This window comes from Akebia trifoliata, chromosome 5 (genome assembly GCF_017979445.1).
Source record: "Akebia trifoliata isolate Shusen 1 chromosome 5, ASM1797944v1, whole genome shotgun sequence".
Lineage (NCBI taxonomy): Eukaryota > Viridiplantae > Streptophyta > Magnoliopsida > Ranunculales > Lardizabalaceae > Akebia > Akebia trifoliata.
Window position 1 is genome coordinate 1,396,118 of NC_141379.1, and position 24,217 is coordinate 1,420,334.

A 24,217-nucleotide genomic window follows, 5' to 3' on the forward strand; every position below is an offset into this window, starting at 1 on the left:
CTTGGAAATGTCATGTGTAATCCAATGGAGAGGGTTCCTTCAAAATTTTGAAATTGCTATCCACTTCAAAGTTTTTTTTTCCAAAAATAAAATACTGGTATCTCTAATATATCAATTCATTCAAACGTGGACGATGATGTCTAAAACCCTAAAACCTCAATTACTTTAAAGGATCTTATTAGGAGAAAATGCTTTATTGCCAACACCGAGTTGACTGGTAGTATATAGAGAATCGTTGATTTTTTAACTTGTATCTCAAGAAAATGGATCTATATTTATATGTGCTATGTTACGTCAACCTAGTGTTGGACCAAATGTCCAACACAGGCAGTGCAACATGACTCGTCTTGTTAACGTGGCCCATTAAAGGGCTCACGTTAAAGTGCAATAAAAACACTTTGAAAATTGAATTTTATATCGAAAGTAACCTTAAAAAAATTACCTTTTTGATTAAAAAAAAATTATTTTCAAAGTGTATTTTACTTGCACTTTAACGTGTGCCGCACAACAAAACCCCACTTTAAAATAATTTTTTTATTCTAACATTGATGTGGTATTATGGTAATAATTGAGAAAAATGATGGCCCTTTCTACAATCCACATCCATTCGTGTCAAATAGTTGAACCATCCAACAGAGCACCAATGTCCAACGTTGCAGAGAAACAGAGTAGATACACCGAAAAGTTTCCCTTTAAAAACTCCCTTTCCCCCCCTGTTTTTTACAAGTCACTCGATCATAAAAACCTCAAAATTCGTCTCAAAAAATTTGGAAACAAGGCGAAAGGGTTCTTCTTTCAGTAATCCAAGCTGAGATTTTTTTTTTTCAAACTTTTTTTTTTTTAAATTATTTTTTCGAGTTCAGATTATTTAAGAGATGGTTCCATTGCAGGAGAGATATAGAGTGTTTATCAATAACAGATGGCTCGTGTTCGTGGCGGCAATGTGGATTCAATCTTCTGCTGGAATTGGGTATTTGTTTGGAAGTATTTCTCCAGTTATAAAGAGCTCTCTTAACTACAATCAGAGAAAAGTTGCGAGATTGGGCGTTGCGAAGGATCTTGGAGACAGTGTTGGATTCCTTGCTGGAAGTTTGTGCGAGATTTTGCCCCTTTGGGGAGCTCTACTTGTCGGTGCGTTACAGAATTTCATTGGGTATGGATGGGTTTGGCTCATCGTGACCCATAGAGTGTCGCCTTTGCCTTTGTGGGCGGTGAGTTTAGAAAAAAAACGATTTTCCCTTTTTTTTTCTTTCTGAAGTCTCTCTCTGAAAATTTGATTTTTTTTCTTGAAAGTTTTCGAAGATTTGGCAAGTTCTATGTTCTGATGTTCTTTTTCATAAAAATGAACCTTTGGGCCTGCTTGGGTTACCATTTTGCACCTAAAAAAACATAATTTGAAGAGTTTTCTTAGTGAAAAAATGGCAATCAAGTATAGACTTGTTTTGGGTATCTGAAATAGTTGCCAAATTTAATGCTTTTTTGTAATGGAAAAAGTTAAGTGATTTGTTGTACCAATTAATTATTTCAAATTCTTTTATTGGGATTCTGAATTTCTTTTGCAGTTTTTATAATTTAGATGCATAAGGGAGCTAATGATTTGTTATTTTAAAGAAGAGCTAGCAATTTTTATGGAATTAGACATTTTTCTAGTTCCTTATTTGGGTTTCCTTTAGTTCATGCTTGTGAAAGTGTTACTAGTCTTGATGATTTAGATGAAATGCGAAGGAGTTAGTGAGTTGTTCTTCAAGTGGGCTTTTTACTTTCTACAAATAGATTTCTAAATGGAGTTTATGAAACTGTTTTCTTCAAACGAAACATTTCTGTGGAATTGCTGATTTTGTTAATTTAGATCTACCGAGGAGACTATTGAGTTTTGGAAACATTTTTTTTTCTTTAAAATGGTGCGTCTTTCATACTGAGATTGCAATTTTTATCACGGTTTGACTGCTCGGGTTTAATTCAATTTACGTGTTTACATACAAACTCGTGGTATATGCTTTGATTTGCTCCTGAAAAAAAAAATTAATCAATTTCTTGAAACCTGTAAAAAGTATGCCTGAAAGCTAGGGATATTATTTCTTGATGTTTATAACACAATTTTGGGGTGTACAGATGTGCATCCTTATATTTGTTGGAACAAATGGAGAGACCTACTTCAATACTGCGGCACTTGTTTCGTGCGTGCAAAACTTCCCCAAAAGTCGGGGTCCAGTAGTGGGGATACTCAAGGGCTTTGCTGGGTTGAGTGGTGCAATTTTGACTCAGATATATGCTTTGGTTAATGCCCGTGATCACGCATCAATCATCTTCATGGTTGCAGTTGGGCCATCAATGGTGGTTATCGCGGTGATGTTCATCGTTAGACCTGTTGGAGGTCACAGACAACTTCGGTCTTCCGATGGTACAAGTTTCGCATTCATCTATAGTGTGTGTCTCCTTTTGGCAGCTTATTTGATGGGGGTTATGCTTGTTGAAGATTTAGTTGATTTGAACCACACTGTGGTCATAATATTCACAGTTTTGTTGTTTGTTATCTTAGTGCTTCCAATTATAATTCCTATTCTTTTAAGCTTTTCCTCCGATCAGAGACCACCCGCTGAAGAAAGTCTTCTACCCGAAACTCGTAAAGAAAAATCTTTGGAATCTAGGCAGGACTCGTTTATTTTAAGTGAAGTGGAAGACGAGAAGCCTAGTGAAGTAGATTTGCTTCCAGCATCAGAGAGGCACAAACGAATTGCACAATTACAAGCAAAACTATTTCAAGCCGCTGCAGAAGGAGCTGTGAGAGTCAAGAGGAGAAAGGGTCCTCATAGAGGAGAAGACTTCACCTTAATGCAAGCGTTGATAAAGGCAGATTTATGGCTTATCTTTTTCTCCCTTTTATTGGGTTCAGGTTCAGGTTTAACAGTGATTGATAATCTCGGTCAGATGAGTGAGTCTTTGGGTTATGATAATTCTCATATATTTGTATCCATGATCAGCATTTGGAACTTTCTTGGACGTATTGGCGGCGGCTACTTATCTGAGATCATCGTAAGGTGTGATGTTATTTCACTTCATTTTGTTTATGAGCTTAATTTAATTCAATCGTTTGTCATCCATTATCGACGCATTTGATATTCTGTGATTAGGGACCATAGTAACAAAAAACTTCTATTTTTTTTAATAAAAAAGTCTCGTTTAAAACACGTTTTGTAATTCCAATGATTAAAATTGTTAGAAAAGAACCCTATGATCCAAAGTATAGATCAACAAGAACACAAAAATCTCACAAGACACAAGATATATGTGGTTCAGTCAAAGCATTGACCTACGTCCACGGGCGAAAACGGTGATTTCACTATGATAATCAAAGAAGAACTAGGTTTCAATTTCTCTCTACCACTCGTATATCTCTCTCACTCCTTTAGGATTTCATCTCTTACCCTTTATATACTTAGGGTTACAAAGAGATTAAATGGGTCGGATCCAAATCCAAACCAAATGGGCTCAATTAAATGGGTCGTTAACAAATCATCAAAAGATCCGGGTTGAATCCACGACAACTCTCCATAAGAATAGAAGACATAACCCAACAAAAACAATAAAAAAAAAGCTATTCTTTTTCAAACAAGTGTTTTTTTAACGTTTGAAACACTTTTGTTTTTTAAATAATAAAAATTATAAAACCCCATTTTTTGTAGCCCTATAGTTAATTTCTATAGTCTTGTGGTTTGTGATTTGATTCATAAATATTGTTTAATATGGGATTTAATGATTCTATCTTGATGTTATGATTTTTTTTTCAATAGTGTCTCATTCTGCTCAAAAGATTTGTTGATGGTTAAACTTTTACTAGAATCATAAAATATATAATTATGTGTGAAAACATGTTATCATGCATATAAATTCAATAGTATTTGTTTTTGCTCAAATATATTGGAAACTTAGAATAAATGTATAAACTAACGGCCCACGATTCTTCAACTTGTAAACTAAGGTTAGAAGTTTCAAAATTGGCTGATTTTTTGTGAGGATGATTTCTATGATGAAAATATCATCCTCACGAAAAATCGGCTCATTCCGAAACTTGTAACCATAATTTACAAGTTGAAGAATTGTGGACCATCAGATTTTTGTAAACCACTTTTGATAGGGTTAAAAGTTCTAGAACGGGCTGATTTTTGGTGAGGATGATCTCCTCATCATAGAGGTCATCCTCATAAAAAATCAGCCAATTTTGAAACTTCTAACCCATGTTTTGAAAAATGTTTGGCTCTCTTTAGGGCCTCCGAACGCCACCCTATATATATATGTTTGGGCAACAAGTTTTATCCTATATGGGTTAGAAGTTTTGGAATGTGCTGATTTTTTGGTGAGTATGATCTCCATGGTAAGGAGATCATCTTCACAAAAAATCTGCCAATTCTGAAACTTCTAACCCCATGTTTACAAGTTGAAGAATCGTATACCGTCCTTTTTTTGTAAACCACTTTTGATTGGGTTAGAAGTTTAGGATCGGACTGTTTTTTAGTGAGGATGATCTCCTCACCAAAAATCAGTCCATTTGAAACTTCTAACCCATGTAGGACAAAACATTTTGGCCAAATAGTTGGCCCTTGAACATGACCCTTTTTATATTTATCATTTTTTTTTCCCTTTTTCTTTTCCTGTCCTTTTTAAACCTGTATTCCGACTTGGTGACTATGCTAGGGACTACGCATACCCAAGACCAGTGGCCATGGCTGTGGCTCAGGGCATTATGGCGGTAGGACACTTCTTCTTTGCTATGGGATGGCCAGGGGCAATGTACATTGGTACTTTGTTGATTGGACTCGGATATGGTGCCCATTGGGCGATTGTTCCAGCTACGGCATCCGAGCTGTTTGGTTTGAAGAAATTTGGAGCCTTATACAATTTCCTCACGATGGCAAACCCTGCAGGATCGCTAGTCTTCTCCGGTGTCATTGCTAGCTCCATATATGATTGGGAAGCAGAGAAACAAGCCCATATGCACCAAAACATACACCAAAATGCAAGATCTATCTTCAAGAGAATGCTCGATGGAGCGGTAGGGGCGGAAGAATCACTCAAGTGTGCAGGTTCCGTATGCTTCTTCCTTACTTCCATGATAATGTCGGGATTTTGCATCATTGCAGTTGTGTTGACCATGATTCTTGTTTATCGAACCAAGATTGTTTACGCCCATCTCTATGGAAAATCCCGTAACTGATTTTGAAGAAGAGACGACGACTAGTTTCTTAGATGGTAATTTGTGTAAGGAGTGCAGCTCGATTTGTTTGTGTGGTGTGGCATTTTTATTTACTTTAAGAGGGGTTGAAGTTTTTACATCAGGAGCTAATTTGACATTGCCATCGATCAACAATTTTGGTTAAGTTGAAAACTCGTCATGTCAGATATTTGGGTCTCACTTGATTTATTTACTTGGTATGAGGTTCTTGTCCAGCCTTGAAGATCGTTTATTTTTACAGATCAATTCATTCCGATGAAAGTTCATCATCGTCAAAGCTTTATCCTAAAAATTTGGCGCGGGCTAACCGTGATTCTGTTTTCAGTATTAAGATGTAATTAACTAGAATCTAATAAAGAATGATTTGATCATATAGTTGCCAATGGGTTGGATCAGCATTGTGGGCACATAGTCTTGGTCCATCAGAAGTTGGGCTTGGACCATTAGGGATACAGAGGTTGCAGCACAAGCCCTAAACATGCGAACTTATGGGGAGCATCACTAAGGATTTGACATCACCATCTATGCCTTAACACAAATGTTGAGGCTATCATCATGAACCTTATTTTGCTATTTAACAATGTCTTGACTTTCAAGACTTTGTATATTACTTCCATTTATGTTATTTTATTATTTTTTGTTCATTTTATAGTCTTCAAATTAAACGAGGCCTTATTTCGCATTGGAATTATTTAGGGAAAATTACTCAAAAAGGGTTAAATATTTTAATATTTATAAAATCTATTTTTGTCAAAAATTACCAGTAATGAATTAAGTTGTTGGACTGTCAAATTTTTTATTGTTTTACCAAAAATGCCCTTTAAAAGTGTAAAATGTTGGATTGTCGAGTGTTTTAATTACTTGCTTTTAACACCACAACAATTTAGCCTACATTTAAAACGTTGGATAGTCCAATTATTTACTAAAACGCAGGACTTTCTAACGAATTAATTCATTTTTGATAATTTTTTAAAAAGTAGATTCATTTTGTCTTTTAAATATTAAAATATTTAATCCTCTCCCAATTATTTATTGGTCTTCATTGTACATGTCCAAACCATCTTTTCGGGACAATCCTGGGGTTGTTTGTAAAGACCTTCACTGAGGTGGGCATGCAGTAAAAAAAAATGAGTCCAACTTCAAAATTTGAAAGAACTACTCTCGTTACAAGACACGTGGCAATTTATTAATCCAAGTTGAGATTTTTAATTTTTTGGAAACAAGACGAAAGGGTTCTTTTTTCAATAATCCAAGCTGAGATTTTTAATTTTTAATTTTTTCGAGTTCAGATTATTTAAGAGATATTTCCATTGCAAGGAGAGATTTAGAGCTTTTATTAATAACAATCTACTGCTAGAATTGGGTATTTATAAATCAGAGAAAAGTTGCAAAGGATCTTGGAGACTGTTGGATTTTGCCCTTTTGGGGAGCTCTGCTTGTCGGTGCGTTGCAGAATTTCATTGGGTATGGTAAATTGACAATGAGTAGAGAGGCCCGGAGGAGAGAGACAAGACAATGAGTGTCGGGTGTAAAACTAAACTCAATAGGAAAATGTAGGAATTACACAAACAAAAACACAAAAGTGACAAAAAATGATGTAGTGGCACGCACATAATCGTAAATGCTTTTTCCTCGTAACTCACGGAAAAATATCTACTATAATGTGTACAACACCACGAGTTTTTGTCACCCTTATCTCTCTATATGTCACTCCAGCACGATTCAACTTAACATGCCCCTCACATGTGGATCTGATTGGACCAAAGCACGTGGATATATGAATTAGATGACATAAAAAAAAAAAAAGAAAGACCCGCACTCATACCATGATAATAGGGAACTTATCCTTCTTCTTTATTAACTAATGAATTACAATATATACAAAAGTTACACTTAAACTTTCTACCCATAAGAAAGGAAAGTTACCGTATATAGGTCTTGCTAATATCTAAGTTTTCAAATGAGTGAGACAAATCTCTACCAAAAGGACAGTTACTGTACATGCTTCCTTCCTATCCTTGTCAATTGCTGGGTTTCCAAATGGGTGAAACACGCTGAAGACTGCAATATCAAAATAGAACTCCAACGCAGTACTTTCGACTCCAAGACAAGACCCTTTTAAAAAACAAAAAAATTATCTCCTTTGGAAAACTTATGAGGGTGTCTCTAATATTTGTTGAAACGTGGAGGTACACCTCTAATTTTTATTTATTTATTTATTAGTACACCTCTAAATCACTCCAAAAAAATCAGACTTAATTAAAAATAAACACACCCCACTTAGAAAACGAAAGTACCAAATGAATTATTCCATGATATCTTACATTCATAACAAATCGATATTAGGAAGCCAAATTGTTATTCAATAAGAGATCACCAAATGGATTTGTTCGATATTTTAGCTTCCTAAGTGAAGTATATTTAATTAGAAGAGGGCAACGATATCAGTTCCAAGAGCTCGGGTGAATGACATTTGGTCTCATCAATTTGAAAACTCGGATATCAAAATATTCACAAAACTGTGGAAGTACCATAAATTACCCAACAAAATAAGACATAATTTGAAAAGGGTGATTTAGTCGTACGCCCTGATAGTGAATATTTGAGACACCCATATGTTTTTCAAATCGATAATAAATGCCTTGACGTTGAGAAAAGAACATAGATGCCCTTACCTTTAATTTCTAGTTAAAAATTCTTGATTTTTCTTCCCATGAGTAATCATGTTCAACCTTTTCTTGAACCTAAGTTTCTAAATCTCTTCCAACCTTTAAATATCAATAATAAGATGGATTTTTTGAAAAATCGAAGAGTTTTATACAATAGGTTGATGAGTTGAATGGGTTAAATCTAAATTGAAAGAGCCAACTTACAAAGCTGGTTAAACGTTAAAGTCGATAGGTGTCAATATTACCACCTGGATTTAAAACCTGCCTTCATCTACTAATTATTAACCACTAACCTGCTTGTTTACACACACACACACACACAAAAGAGTCTCAAACTAAATTGCCCCAAAGGTTGAAAAACTTGTGGATGATTAATTTACCAAATTAGTGCCCCAAGACGGTAACAAGCGAAGAACAGATCGATAACAACAAATTGAAACTTGCACATTGATGATCTTGAGGTGCTGGAAGTTTAAGGAAAAATCACCGCTCGATCATATTAAATGCCCGGGCCTAACATTTTGGGGTTTTGTGGGCACACGTTAAAAAACACAAAAAATACACTTTGGGAATAATCATTTGAGGGTATTTTGGTAAAAATATATTTTTGAAGGCCATTTTTGGTATAAATTTCAATTTTCAAAGTGTGTTTATTGCACTTTAACGTGCTCCATAGGGCAGTAGTTAACAAGAGCCAACATTTTTACCCAAATTGAAACAACTCAAAGATAATATTTTTACCCCAAAACATGAAATCCCCTTGGTTCTCTATCCTTTATTTGTATGTCATTTTCATGATTTTGCTTTGGAGAAGAAAAAAGGTTGTAGTGTTGGGAAAAGGAACGTAAGCTTATCCCCACTTGCATAATTTAATGATTGGCGTTTTGTGAATAAAAGTTGGGATGCCAATAGTTCTCTTTTTCTTTCTTTTTGACAATGACCACAAAGACCTAATTTTTTGAAAATCTGAATAAAAAAGTCGCTTCTTAAAGATTATGGAGTCTTTAGTACTCATTTTATCAAATATTAGTCTAAAAATAATTTTTGAAGCAAAAATGTTGTAATTCCCTTTCAAGGATTTTTGAGGTTTAAAGAAACCTGTTTATTTGAAAATATTTGAGGCACTCCTATGTTTTAAAATTAATGACATACCCTTTGATTATAAAAAAAAAAAATCTAAATGAAGAAAAAAAAAACCCTTGTTTTCTCTTCCCAAAACTATTAATAGATGATGATGACGACTATAACAATGATGACGATTATGATAACGGAGATGAGTATGATCATCATCATCATCCTCAAATTGATCTGGTCTATGTATATTAGATTCATTAAAATATATAAATAATTAATGTTCATCGAATTGATTCAGCTAAAAAATTAGCAAGTCGACTCAAATGTGTTAAATAAAATTATACCGAATTTATGAATATCTTCTAATAAATACATTTTTTTACTTTTATTTTTCATAGAAATATTAACAATAAAAAAATTGGTCTAAGTTTTGTGTTTGATTGAGTATATTTTTAGATCAAACCACTTTTAAAGTTGTTCAAAGTTCTTAAAAAAATCTTGAAAAGGCCCGTAGTAGATTAATATTTTATGGAAAATGTTGAAGTAAAATTGAAATTGACATCATTTGGGACATTGAAGACGTGGATGTGTCTATGGAACCATAGATACTTTTTATCGAGATACAAGTGAAAAGCATCTATGCATCTATGGTTCTGTGCACACCAATGTTCCAAATGATGCCAATTTCAATGTTACTCCAGTACGACTCATATTTTATTAAATGAGACTTAAATGGGGCATATTCTTTATTAGGGGAGTACTCAATACATATTCTCAATAAAGAGTCTTTTAGTCATTTTTCCTTTGTATATATATATTTTATTGTGCTGGACTGACCTCATTTCACACTTTCCTAAAGTGGAGATGTGCACATAACCATAGATTTTTTTCATTGGTATCTCGATGAAAAAATATTTATGGTTCCTACACACGTCCAGGTCACGAAAGTGCAAAATGAAGTCAATCCTTGAGGTCACTAGGCATTATTTTTATTTATTTATTATTTTTTGTCTTTTTAAATTATAAATATCCACAATAGTCCATCAAAAGCAAAAACAATTTTAAGTGATGTACAACAAGATGAGACCTACATAATTGCAAAAAACTTTTAAAAAGACCTCGATCAAATAAGGACATAACACACCATATTTAAATGGCAGACATGTGGGGCGATTTGTAGATTCCCTCTTTGGAGATGGTCACTATTATCTACATCTAATAAGAATGGATATCCTCTTTTGCCAAACAAATATGAAGAATTTTTTTCACAGAACTTTTATTGCCGCACTACATTCCATTCACATACACCAATTTTATAATTAAATATCTAGGCGATGAAACTAATTATTGTACATACATGTGCTTTGAAAGCTTTAAGGGGGGGGGGGGGTTCGAGCTCATTTACACGGGTTTAAAAGTAGCCACCATTTAATTAAAGTGTGAATGAATACTATAAAAATGTGTTTTTTGATTTGTAATGACTCACATATCCAAAAAATAAGGGGGAAATGGTCTACCTAAAAATTTATGGTAAGGAGATTCAATTGAGGGACAAGGAAGGTGTTAGGCACCTTGTCCCTCTCATCCTAAGATGGTTATCAATAGAAGACCATAGGTGAAGATTAGATAACTCTTTTTAAGATTTTTAAAGATAAAGAAAGCTATAGAAAACTAAGAAAAATTAATTATAATTTTGTTTTGAAAAATAAACAATTCAATATGATGAGCAAGCCCCTACTATAAGTAAATGTTTGCTGAAATTTTTTTTGTAAGCTTGAAACTTTGATGGAAACCCACACGGATCTCATCATTTATAGTCTCAAAGCTTCAAAAAAAATTTATATGCTCCTTAGGGAGATTTTATTTATTTGTTTGATCATTTGTTGAGATTCATGATTTGAACCATACCATATAGGAATAAAAACTACATGCATGGGATTTTATCCATTTTTGGACTATTTTTGTTAGCTCTAAAGGTTGAATATAGGTTCATAGAGACCCACATTCTTAGTTGTAACCATTTTAAATGTGAGTGTGTGCAAAATGTATGCATGTAATGGACTTATCAAGAAAATATTACTTCCAAGGAGGGTTTACTCTTTAATTCTATTGCCATCAAAGGAAACAAGGTAAAAAATAATTATTCTAATATTGAAATTGCAAGGAATTGAAAGCATCTATACTATAAAAATTAAATTGCATAAGAGTAAATGATAGTAAAACAACCTAATCTAACACTCTCAAAGAACTTATTGAGGACTTATTAAGAGATATTACCTTAAAGAGGGATTACTCTCTTTCCCCAAGCCTCTAAAATAAAGATTTATGGTACTATATTAAAAAGTATGAAATTAAACTTGCAAATAGGAAAATTACTAAAATTAAAGAGGAAAATAATAAGAATAGGGAGATTAGAAGGTGTTTAACCCCACCTTAGTTTTCTTTTTTCTGATTCTTTGGTTAAGTTTCTAAGAATTTTTAGAGAGATTTTAAGAAAATAGAAAAACTAAGAGTTGTTTGGGAGATATTTGGGCATAATTTTAAATCACCAAAAGAGCTCTTTCTCTTTGCTTTGGAAGGGTATCTTATTTATAGGATTTTGGGAGATAAACTTGTCTTAAATCATAGTTCCCAATAATTTCACTAAAACCTCTAAAGAAAAATCAGATTATTTCTCCTCTCCTTGGAATTGATGGTCTTTCACTCACCTATGGGTCTTACCGATTATGATGATCAAGATGAGATGATTATAAAATATCATAGTTTCTAGAGAATTATTTGAGAAGGGTAAAAAAGTCCTAGGTCATTGGTTTTTGGTCAAATCCTAAAGAATTAGGCTAGATGACATGTAAATATGGACATTAAGGTTATTTAGCCTAACTAATTCTCTAACAAGTTAGAGTTAAGAATGTTTTTACGTACAAATTCTGAAGAATTCTATGGGTTGGGAAAAGTTGTCAAAATCTCTTGAACTTGGTTTAATTACATTGACCATTCTAGAATTGAGGATAGACTTGAAGGACCTATGGGTAATTTACCTTGATTTAACTCTAATAAGGTGGGGTTAAGATAGTAATTACACTAATCTGGGGACCAATTTGACTAATGGTCTTTGTTGGAAGAAATAGAGAAATTACAAGAAGATCATGATGATAGGTTTATTGAAGAATTAAATGATGGGCAAAAAAGTAAAATGAAGGGACTTTCTTAGGGAGAAATTCATTAAGGACTGGGTTAAAGGGTAATTATTCTTAACAAAATTCGAGTACATATGGGTTTGTAATAGAATCGACTTTGGGTGAACCAAGGCTTGAACAAAAATTATGCCTGACCGTGAGTCACCTTTGGACTAGGTAAAATACTTTTGGACATGGGTTACCTTTAGCTAAGCAAATAATTAAGCTTGGTCAAGGGTGAGGTGCGTCAAGACTTAAATTTAAGTTTAGCTAAGGGTTAGGTACGGCTAGGCAAAATAATTTTTTTTGAAAAATAGTCTTGAGGCCTTGTGGTTGCTTGAAAATGAGGTTTTAAACTCTCCTAAAAATTGTCTTGGGTCAAGTCCCTTTTCAAAAGGTTTTTTGTGCTTTCGAGTTAGACTTGGGCAAGAATGGGGTGCTACAATTATTATTTTTATTTTCATCCATTATTAATGTCTTCTTCTTTAAACCAAAAATCAAAGAGGGAATATTGAGTAAGAAAGAGAGGAGGCTTTGAAAAAGAAAATTTTTGGAAAAAAATATATTTTCAAAACAAGAAAGGGAAGAAATAGTTAAAGAATTTTCTTTGAAAAAGATGAAATTCTATTACAAGGTGAAATTGTGTTCCAAAAGAAGAATAGGAAGAGAATATTCTTTGAGTAAGACGAAATAGAGTCTCACTTTGAAGCTTCAAAATTTTAGAGGAACCCTCCTCGTAACATGACACGTGACTTTTAGCATTTATCTCATGTCCCTATATTTTAGTTAATATTTGGGATACTTCCATGGAGTTACCGTGTATAATCTAAAGTAAACGATTCTACTAAAATTTTGAAGTGGCTTGGCTTGGCTGCTTCAAAATTTATTTTCAAAGAAATCTTACAATAAAATGGATTATAAGGATTCTAAAAAGAGGGAGAGGAAGTATTGATTGGTGAAATAGACCTTGATCTTTGAATTATTGATCTAGAAGAAGCATTGTTCTCACTTAAGATTTTGAATTATCTTGTTCTCTTCAATTGAAGGGAAATAGATTAAAATATACTTGATGTTCATTTACCAATCTTATAATTATTGTAACATCTCAAAAGATGTAAGAAAACATTGTTTTATTTAGCGTGGGGGGGGTGACCCCCAACCAGGAGGAAAAAAAAAAAGAGATTACAACCTTTCATAGATATGCTCACAAGCATCCTTACATAAAACGTCCTTTAGCTCCTAAGGGAGGTCCATAGGACCCAACACAATGCTACCCAAGGAAGATAGGTATGAGGCCAAAAAATGAGCAGTTTGGTTGTTTTCCCAAAAACAGAATGCAAATTCAATCCTCCAGAATTGAACCATTCTAGACTTGATGGCTTTTATGATTTTTTTTCTTCTCTTCAAAGCACTTTGGATTCACCATTGATGCAATCGATAGCCACTTTGGAATCAACTTTGACCTTTTAAGGAGTTAATGTTTAGGTTGGCTGCCATGGGCTGACCTTGTAGGATCACTTGTAGTTCATGAAGAATGACTTACTTCCCATTGATACTTTCAACAGAAGCCCCTGCAATACTTGCTTTGCCATCTCTAATGATTGCTCCCTCTCCTCCAACATGTGATGCAATGAATGAAAAGTATAAGTCTGACTTGTTAATCATTTAATTTTTGTCCACTTTTAAAGGTGGATTTGTATGAACACAAATTTCTCCCTTCAAGAATTTTATAATTTTTGAGGAAGATCTTCATATTTTTAAATAGAATAATACTGAAGTGACCTCAAGATTGTACCTCATATCGCACATCTTGACGTGAAAGTGTGTAGGGACCATAGATGCTTTTAATCGATATATGAGTCAAAAAGTAGGTTCCTACATACTTTTACGTAAAGATGTTTGGTATGAGGTACGATCAAGGCCACTCGAGCATGACTCTTTTAAACATATTTGTGGCAAAGATCACTTTACTGTCCTTCGTCGACTAGTCTTTAATGAAAAATAAAATATTTTGGCTTGACTTGATCGACGATGACATCTGACTCTAAAATTGGGATCAAGATTTAGAATCCTAATTCCAATTGTCTAAATCCCACCAGGGGTTGCCCTCCTTGAGATCTACCTTATTATTACCAACTAGCGCCTTAGGGTATGTTTCGATTGAGAGAAGTGGAGGGAAGAGAAACTCAATTTCTCTCCACAATATTTGGATTGATAAGAGAGAACTTGGTACAACTTTGTAATTTTAAAATATCTTAAAAGAGATCTAGGGAAAAGTTGAAATTATAAAATATTTTTAAATGATTTCTCTCTTCTTCTCTCCACTTTTGGAGAGAAATAAACTCATAATTTTTATTCTCTCCTCTTGTCTCATCACTTGACAATTCAAACAAGAGAAATGGAGAGAAACTCATTTATTTTCTCTTCTCTTCTCTCCATTTCTCTCAATCCAAATACATCATTAAACATGTTTAATAACCTACTTAAATCATTTTTTTAAATTTTTCATAGGGACTTCAGAAAAAATTCTAAATGTGCATTTTTTTTTTCCATAAAACAATTACATACTTATCTTCAAGTTAATGTTTTAAAAGGACAAGTGAATCTAAAATCATATTTAGTGTCTTTTTAATTTGTGGCAAGACATTTGTTATAATTTGATTATAGATTTGAACCTACTTACTTCAAATGATTATTCTGTTGATCTTGGATAACTGTGGTCGATCATTTTCTTCCCTTAAATGGGACAATTGAGAACGATCATTTTATTTAATTCGAAGTACTTTTTATTTTCTTCCACTATTCATTAGTAAATTGATTTTTATTAGTGAAAATTACATTATAATTATTAGTTACTCTGACAAAATTGTATTATTATTATTTTTTATTTTCTTTGCAAAAATCATTCAAAAGCTACAAAAATATCACAAAGCAAATATTCAAAAATTATTTTGTCCCAAACCAACTAAAGCTTGAAACTATGGCACTCCTCAAAAGTATCTGAATGCAACTTGTGTTGCCCTAATGATAAATAATTTAGTTTGATTTGGACTCATTAGATTAAAAATCTCATAATTTAAAATTAGAACCTTTCATGTGACGTTATTTAAAATAAAAAAAAAAAATGATTTTTGTCTTGGACTGTTGGAAGATTTTGATAGCTAATGGACAAGAGTGATTTAAATAATTTTTTATATATATATTAAAAATGGGCCAACTAGTTTGTCCTAGACTATTAGTTAGTGTCCCACCAAATTTCTACTCAAATCCACCTGATCTCAAAGTTGGCTCAAATATCTTGGTGATGCCTATATATGCCCACACTCATCTAGATTGAAGATTTTATTTTGATTTAAAATTTCTCATCGGGGGTGAATCTTACGTTTTTTTTTTTCTTTTAAAGTCGTGATAATCTGACACCCTCATCATAGAATCGTAGATAATTTGTCTCGAGATACACAAGAAAAAGATTTATGATTATGTGTATCTTGAGGCAAATGATCTATGGTTCTGTGATCGGGGTGTATGTCAAAGGGGGGCATTATAAAATCATTATTCTTTTTTCTAACCATGGGCCCAATTCATGAATTAATAAATTATTTTATATTTGCTACTCATTCACGCCATTAGTTGATGGAAATCTTTTCATTACTATAGTAATTAAATATTTAATTATCTTGCATGAGTTTTGCCACTTTACACTAAATAATGATTTCTCATCGTTCCAAGCATAATATTTTAATTTGTGTTCAGAAGTACCTAATGATTTGGAATCAATTGAATGAAGATAAGTTTTTTATTATTGAAAATGAGTTCCCATTTGCATTTATTATTTTTAGCTCTAGATCTTCTTTATGCTCTTTTGCAAAATTTTCAAGTTTTTTATTGTTACTAAGCATACCTTGGAGTGGATTCTAAATACATCAATGTGTGGTATCAAAAAACACAATTTGGTGTCATAGAGTTATAAAGGACAAAATTATTAGAATTTAAAATTAAAAAAAATCAATTTTTCTTTTTAATTTTCATCGCTGAATTTTAATTTTAAATTTGGGAGTTCGGTAGTCATCCATTTTCAACACTTATAATCAAGCTTATAAATTTTTTTTTTTTCGTTATTGAAGTTTTTCTTTTTAATTTGAGTTTTTTCATAAAATTTACAAGTCTATGCCGTTGGATTGCTTACTTAGCAAAAAAAAAAAAAAATGTCATTGGATTGCTAATTTGATTTTTGTAAAAATAGTAAAAATTGTATTTTACTCTTTTCAAACTTAAAATCCTTGAATTATTCAGAATAGTTCAATAATTTAGAGATTAATACTTTCATTGAGAAAAATAAAAAAATCTTGAAATTTTCAAGAATTAAATCGGAGATTGCTAGCAAGGGTTTGGTCGAGGAGATGCGAGTTGTCCTTTTGGGCAAAGACCAATCTATCCCTTGGGCTGTGAAGCACCTTGTTTTCATCTACATTTAGACGAATGAAACACGAGCAGCACTAATCATCATGATCTTCATCGAGATGTGAATATTGAAGATAATAATGAACTCAACCTTGGAAGATAATGTTTCCAAAAAAAAAAAAAAAAATTGCTCTCGAAATTCTAATTGTGTCTGAGTTTCGTGTCAGTTGTTACGGATGCTTGACGGAAGCCTTAAATATTATATTTGGGAGATTGTAGGCTACCCATCCACGCTTTGATCAGGGTCTTGTTATCGGGTGCCCTAAGGGTACACGTGAAAGTGCATTAAATACACTTCGAAACTTGATTTTTGTTTCGAAGTTACCCTCGATTTTTTTAAACAAAATATACCCCCAAATGATTAGCGAGGTGTATCTAATGTACTTTCACGTGTTAACAAGTTTCAAATTGATTGTACATATCCCAGAAATATCCCTTTCTTTCAAATTGTTTTTCCATATCCTTTTGACTTTTTTTATCTGACACTCAATTAAATAAGTTAAAAAGTAAGGTAACACTTACTTAGTAAAATTTCAAATCTTACTAAAGGTCATTGAGGTCATTTTGTGTTATTTGAAAATATGATCTATGTCACAAGGATGTAGAGAACAAAATTTTAAGAATTTTTTTCAAAAAATAAAAAAAAAAATTTAAAAAGATTATTTTTCACCATTAAATTTTAATTTTAAATTTGGATTTCCAACAATCATCCATTCTCAAAACTTGGGATCAAGCCTAAAAATAATAATTTTTTTTTAAATATTTTGTGGGTTTTAAGTTTTTCCATGAAATCTAGAGGGCTGTTGTGTTGGATTGCCAATTTAATAATCCATTTGAGCTTGAAGACTCTTAGTAAGATTTGAAATCTTATTAAGTTACTGAGAAAAGTGTTTTTCTGACTTAAATGCCCTGATTTTCATCATTAAAAAAAAATCCCTTCATTTTCTCTTCAAATCAATCATTTTAAAGATGTTTACCTCTAAGCAACCAAGTTTCACATGTTCAATCTCGTCTTCAATGCATCAAACTCAATGTCTTATACTTCCATTTTTTATTGAAATTTGAAGGTGAAAGAGATAGAATCATGAAATTGAAGACTAATTCAACATAAAATTATTTTATCACTTGTTAAACTCTAACGTGAACTATAAGATAAACTTTTGATTTTTATTCTAAAGAATTCTATCATTTCACTTCACTAAAAATTCTATCTTATTCTTGAGATTTGAAGGTCATGAAATATATAATTGTAAGATTTGAAGTGAGGGTAAAAAAGTAATAAAAATATTCTTTAAATCAAGGAAGATCGAAATATAGTAAATAAAAATAAGCATCCATTAAAGTAGACAATCTTAGGGTCATTTGAAAAGACCTTAGTCAAGGCGGGCATGCCATAAAAAATAAAAAATAAAAAATAAAATGAGTCCAACTTTGAAGAGACCAACACGCTACAAAATTTGATGGAACCCTCCTCGTTACAAGGCATGTGGCATTTTGAATTTATTTCGCACCCCTACATTTTTGTTAAATTTTGAAATACCTCCTTGAAAATACCACATGTAATCCAATGGAGAGGATTCCTTCAAAATTCTGAAACAACTGCCCAATTCAAAGTTAAAAAAACACGGGTATCTCTTATATATTCATGGAAAATGTTTTACTGCTTACGTTGGACATTGGGTCCAATGTTGAGTTGACCTGGCAATGCATAGAGAAACATTGATTTTCTAACTTGTATCTTGAAGAAATTAAAGATGTCTAAAACTCTAAAATCTCGATTATTTTAAAGGGTCTTAGGGTACACGTTAAAGTGTAATAAATACACTTTGAAAATTAAATTTTATATAAAAATACTCTTTAACATGCGTGGCATAGCAAAACTCAACTTTAAGACCATGTTTGGATCAAGAGAAGTGGAGAGAAGAGAAATTGATTTTCTCTTCACCATGTTTGAATTGATGGAAGAGAACTTGGGATAATTTTAAAATTTTAAAATATCTTAAAAGAGATCTAAGGAGAGAGTTGGAATCATAAAATATTTTAAAAAATTCTCTCTCCATTTCTCTTCGATTTTGGAGAGAATGAAAATTAACTTATTTTTCTCTCCTTTTCTTTCCAAATCTTTTCTTTTCTCTCACGCTTAACAATTTAAACAAGAAAAATGGGGGAGAAATTCATTTATTTTTTCTTCCCTTCACTCCATTTTTCTCAATCCAAACACAGAGTTAATATTTGTGTTTTTTGGGACATTTGATGTGGTATTATAATAATAATTAGAAAAAAAATGAAGGCCCTTTTTCACAATCCACATATATCATTCTTGTCAAATTGGTGAATCATCCAAGAGAGCACCAATGTGATCCTTGTCTCCAACGTGTGCAGAGAAAAATATTAGATAAAGCAAAAAGTCTCCCTTTAAAAACTCATTTTTCTCCCTGTTTTTTATAGGCCTTGTCAAATTGGTGAACCATCCAACAGAGCACCAACACCAATGTGATCCTTGTCTCAAACGTCTCCAACGTGTGCAAAGAAAAAAATTAGATATAGCGAAAAGTCTCCATTTAAGAGCTCATTTTGTCCCTGTTTTTTTTATAAGCCACTCTCAATCTTAAATACGTCAAAGTTTGTCTCAAAAAATTTGGAAACAAGACGAAAGGGTTCTTCTTTCAGTAATCCAAGCTGAGATTTTTAATTTTTAATTTTTTCCCTTATCGAGTTCAGATTATTTAAGAGATGGTTCCATTGCAGGAGAGATTTAGAGCTTTTTTTAATAACAGATGGCTTGTGTTCGCGGCGGCAATGTGGATCCAATCTACTGCTGGAATTGGGTATTTGTTTGGAAGTATTTCTCCAGTTATAAAGAGCTCTCTGAACTACAATCAGAGAAAAGTTGCGAGATTGGGCGTTGCGAAGGATCTTGGAGACAGTGTTGGATTCCTTGCTGGAAGTTTGTGCGAGATTTTGCCCCTTTGGGGAGCTCTGCTTGTCGGTGCGTTGCAGAATTTCATTGGGTATGGATGGGTTTGGCTCATCGTGACACATAGAGTGTCGCCTTTGCCTTTGTGGGCGGTGAGTTTAGACAACAACAAAAAAACGATTTTTTCCCCTCTTTTTGAAGTCTCTCTCTGAAAGTTTGAATTTTTTTCTTAAAAGTTTTCGAAGATTTGGCAAAGTTCTATGTTCTGATGTTCTTTGTCTTAAAAATGAACCTTTGGGCCTGCTTGGGTTACCAATATGCACCTAAAAAAACATAATTTTTAAGTTGAAGAATTGTGGATCGTCCGATTTTTGTATACCAATTTTGATGGGGCTAGAAGTTTCGGAATGGGCTGATTTTTGGTGAGGGATAGGATGATCTCCTCATCATAGAGATCATCCTCACAAAAAATCAGCCCATGCAGAAACTTCTAACCCATTCATTGGGATTCTGATTTTCTTTTCCAGTTTTTATAATTTAGATGCATATGGGAGCAATTTAATGATAGAAAAAAGTTCAAGTGACTTGAGGAGCTTTCTTTGTGAGTTGTTCTTGAAGTGGGCTTCTTACTTTCTACAAATAGATTTCTAAATGGAGTTTATGAAATTGTTTTCTTCAAATGAAACATTTCTGTGGAATTACTGATTTTGTTAATTTAGATGTACTGAGGCGACTATTGAGTTTTGGATGCATTGTTTTTTTTTCCCTTTAAAATGGTGTCTTTCCTACTGAGATCACAATTTTTATCACACGGTTTGACTACTCGGGTTCAATCCCATGATGAGTTAGGAATCTTTCGGCCCATTACATTGATCCTTCTCATCTCAATCTTATCACTTTGATCACGTTGTTTGTAATCCTAAAACATTATGAAGAAGCCAACTTTTGACTTTTATTCATATCGAATCTGTATTTAATTCAATTTACATGTCGACATTCAACCTTGTGGAATATTCTTTGATTTGTTCCTGAAAAAAACAATAATCAATTTCTTGATGTTTATAACAAAATTTTGGGGTGTACAGATGTGCATTCTTATATTCGTGGGAACAAATGGTGAGACATACTTCAATACTGTGTCACTTGTTTCGTGCGTGCAAAACTTCCCCAAAAATCGGGGTCCAATAGTGGGGATACTCAAGGGTTTTGCTGGTTTGAGTGGTGCAATTTTGACTCAGATATATGCTTTGGTAAATGCCCGTGATCACGCAGCAATCATCTTCATGGTTGCAGTCGGACCAACGATGGTTGTTATCGCTCTGATGTTCATCGTTAGACCTGTTGGAGGTCACAGACAACTTCGGTCTTCCGATGGTACAAGTTTCACATTCGTCTATAGTGTGTGTCTCCTTTTGGCAGCTTATTTGATGGGGGTTATGCTTGTTGAAGATTTAGTTGATTTGAACCACACTGTGATCATAATATTCACAGTTTTGTTGTTTGTTTTCTTAGTGCTTCCAATTATAGTTCCTATTATTTTGTGCTTTACCTCCTATCAGAGACCACCCGTCGAAGAATGTCTTCTACCCGAAACTCATAAACAAGAAACTTTGGAATCTAGACAGGACTCATTTATTTTAAGTGAAGTGGAAGACGAGAAGCCTAGCGATGTAGATTTGCTTCCAGCATCAGAGAGGCAAAAACGAATTGCACAATTACAAGCGAGACTATTCCAAGCCGTTGCCGAAGGAGCTGTGAGAATCAAGAGGAGAAGGGGTCCTCATAGAGGAGAAGACTTCACCTTAATGCAAGCATTTATAAAGGCAGACTGGTGGCTTCTCTTTTTCTCCCTTTTATTGGGTTCGGGCTCAGGTTTAACAGTGATCGATAATCTTGGTCAGATGAGCGAGTCTTTGGGTTATGACAATACTCATATATTTGTTTCCATGATCAGCATTTGGAACTTTCTTGGACGCGTTGGTGGCGGCTATTTATCTGAGATCGTCGCAAGGTGTGACCTTATTTCGAACTTCATTCTGTTTATGAACTTAATTTAATCCAATCGATTGTCATCCATTAGTGCTGCGTCTGATATTCTGTGACTAGGGAACATGATAACAAAAAACTCATTTAAAACTTGTTTTATAATTCCAATGATTATAACAATAAATAAAAAACCCGTCTTTTTAAAAAAAAACACGTTTTTTTTTTTTACGTTTTAAACATATTTTTATTTAAATAAATAATAAAAATTATAAATCCCCATTTTTTGTAGCCATATGGTTAATTTCTATAGTCTTGTGGATGTTTGTGATTTGATTCATAAATATTGTTTAATATGGGATTTAATGATAATGTCTTGATGTTTTGTTTTTTAATTTTTTTCAATAGTGTCTCATTTAGCTCAAAAGATTTGTTGTTGGTTAAACTTTTACTAGCATCATAAAATATATAATCATGTGTGGAAACATGTTATCATGCATAGAAATTCAATAGTATTTTATTTTTTTGCTCAAAATATATTGGAAACTTAGAATAAATTTTTAATATATTACATTTTTTTTTTCTTCATAATTTTAGTATGTATTTCTCATTTTTATTTTCCCTATTTATTCTCATTTCTTTCCCCTTTTTTTCCTTGCTGTTGTAAACCCATATTCCGACTTGTTGACCATGCTAGGGACTACGCTTACCCAAGACCAGTAACCATGGCTGTGGCTCAGGTCATTATGGCGGTAGGACACTTCTTCTTTGCTATGGGATGGCCAGCGGCAATGTACATTGGTACTTTGTTGATTGGACTTGGATACGGTGCCCATTGGGCGATTGTTCCAGCTACGGCATCCGAGCTGTTTGGTTTGAAGAAATTTGGTGCCTTATACAATTTCCTCACGATCGCAAACCCTGCAGGATCGCTAGTCTTCTCCGGTATCATTGCTAGCTCCATATATGATTCGGAAGCAGAGAAACAAGCCCATATGAACCAAAACATGCAACAAAATGCAAGATCCATGCTCAAGAGAATGCTCGATGGAGCGGTAGGAGCGGAAGAACCACTCAAGTGTGATGGTTCCGTATGTTTCTTCCTTACTTCCATGATAATGTCGGGATTTTGCATCGTTGCAGTTGTGTTGAGCATGATTCTTGTTTATCGAACCAAGATTGTCTACACCCATCTCTATGGAAAATCCCGTACCTGATTTTGAAGAAGAGAGATGATGACTAGTTTCTAAGATGGTAATGTGTATGAGGAGTGAAGCTCGATTTGTTCGTGTGTTGTGGCATTTTTATACTTTAAAAAAAAGTTGTGAACAACATCCTCATTACTTATATTCTATTTTGTGAAGATTTTTATCAAGGAAAGGATCAAGATTCATGTTAAGAGGTGGCGACGTTCTGACATTGCCACCATTCTTTATTTGGGTTACGTATTGGCAAAATAATTTCAAGAAATACTACCTTACTGGTGGTCAATATGGTACATAATTTAATCTTTCAAAATCGACAATTTTGATTAAGTTGAAAACTCATCATGTCAGATATTCGGGTCTCATTTGATTGCTTTACTTGGTTCGAAGTTCTTGTCCAGCCCTGAGGATCGTTTATTTTTACGGTTCAATATATTCTGATGAAAGTTCATCATCGTCAAAGCTTTATCCTAAAAATTTGGCGCGGCCTACCATGATTCTGTTTTCAGTATTAAGATGTAAGTAACTAGAATCTAATAATGAATAATTGATCATATGGTTGTCAATGGGGTTGGATCACATAGTGGGCACATAGTCTGGGTCCATCAGAGGTTGGGCTTAACTCACTAGCCCACACCAGAGTAGTACTGAGATATCCTAAATCAAACAAGTAAAGAAGAAAGCTAAGAAGGGATACAGAGGAAGTAGCCCAAGCCCCAACGATGTGAACTTATGGAGAACATTACTAGAATCCAAGACACATAGGGAATTATAAAAGCTCACTTTTCAGACTAATTGGCCCAATTGGGTATCAATGTACTTAGAACCAAAACCTATTACAAGAAACAAAATTTTCTTTTCTTTTCGATTTGGGTCAATTGGATGTTGTGCATCCACCCGTAGTATAAAAAGATAAAAATGGAAGGATCACTCATTAAGGAATTTGATATCACCATCTATGCCTTATCACAAATGTTGAGGATATGATCATGAATCTAAATGCTAAAAATGTTGGACAAACGTTGGACTGTCTACAGTTTTGATAACTTGCTTTCAACACCCCCAACAATTTAACCTCCATTTAAAATGTTGGACGGTCTAATGAGTTACTAAAATGCTGAATTTTCCAACGACTTAATTCGTTTTTGAAAAAAAAAAATTAAAAATAGATTCTTTTTTGTAAATATTAAAATATTTAATCCTCTTTTTATAATTTTCTCAATTATTTATTGGTCTTCATTGTACATGTCCAAACCATCTTTTGGGAACTTTCCTGTATTTTATCTTTAATGGGGCTATTCCTCAATTCCTTCACATTTATCATTCATCCATCTAACTACATATATTATCATATCTGCTACTTCCTTCTATAAATATTTTGTTTATTTGACTACCAAACCTTATTTTTCTTAATTTTTTAAGAGGCCCTTCACTTTATTCTAGTTCACATCATTGCTAATCTTTTCATCTCTGTGGAAGTAATCTTTGATATGTGTGTTTCA

The 24,217-nt window shown here is 33.3% G+C and overlaps 2 protein-coding genes across 3 annotated transcripts; both read left to right on the forward strand.

The window, feature by feature from the left end:
• The first annotated feature begins 661 nt into the window (after nt 1-661).
• Nucleotides 662-5,874, forward strand: LOC147400842 (protein NUCLEAR FUSION DEFECTIVE 4-like). 2 transcript variants are annotated; one of them, XM_086441880.1, is made up of 4 exons: nt 666-807; nt 891-1,211; nt 2,113-3,038; nt 4,693-5,874. In XM_086441880.1, the coding sequence occupies exons 2-4, from the start codon at nt 942-944 to the stop codon at nt 5,210-5,212; spliced, it is 1,716 nt and encodes a 571-aa protein (XP_086298006.1). In that variant the 5' UTR covers nt 666-807; nt 891-941; the 3' UTR covers nt 5,213-5,874. The 2 variants fall into 2 exon arrangements, with proteins under 2 accessions (XP_086298005.1, XP_086298006.1); XM_086441879.1 differs by having other exon boundaries at nt 662-1,211.
• A 13,205-nt stretch (nt 5,875-19,079) lies between these two features.
• Nucleotides 19,080-22,982, forward strand: LOC147400843 (protein NUCLEAR FUSION DEFECTIVE 4-like). Its single transcript, XM_086441881.1, has 3 exons — nt 19,080-19,679; nt 20,613-21,538; nt 22,208-22,982. The coding sequence occupies exons 1-3, from the start codon at nt 19,344-19,346 to the stop codon at nt 22,725-22,727; spliced, it is 1,782 nt and encodes a 593-aa protein (XP_086298007.1). The 5' UTR covers nt 19,080-19,343; the 3' UTR covers nt 22,728-22,982.
• The last annotated feature ends 1,235 nt before the right edge of the window (nt 22,983-24,217 follow it).

Bases quoted from the DNA above. Each gene is read 5' to 3' on its own strand.
- LOC147400842 (XM_086441879.1), top strand. From the start codon at position 876: ATGGTTCCATTGCAGGAGAGATATAGAGTGTTTATCAATAACAGATGG. The intron at 1,212-2,112 runs GTGAGTTTAGAA...TGGGGTGTACAG, and splicing joins CGCCTTTGCCTTTGTGGGCG to ATGTGCATCCTTATATTTGT. The intron at 3,039-4,692 runs GTGTGATGTTAT...TGACTATGCTAG, and splicing joins TTATCTGAGATCATCGTAAG to GGACTACGCATACCCAAGAC.
- LOC147400843 (XM_086441881.1), top strand. From the start codon at position 19,344: ATGGTTCCATTGCAGGAGAGATTTAGAGCTTTTTTTAATAACAGATGG. The intron at 19,680-20,612 runs GTGAGTTTAGAC...TGGGGTGTACAG, and splicing joins CGCCTTTGCCTTTGTGGGCG to ATGTGCATTCTTATATTCGT. The intron at 21,539-22,207 runs GTGTGACCTTAT...TGACCATGCTAG, and splicing joins TTATCTGAGATCGTCGCAAG to GGACTACGCTTACCCAAGAC.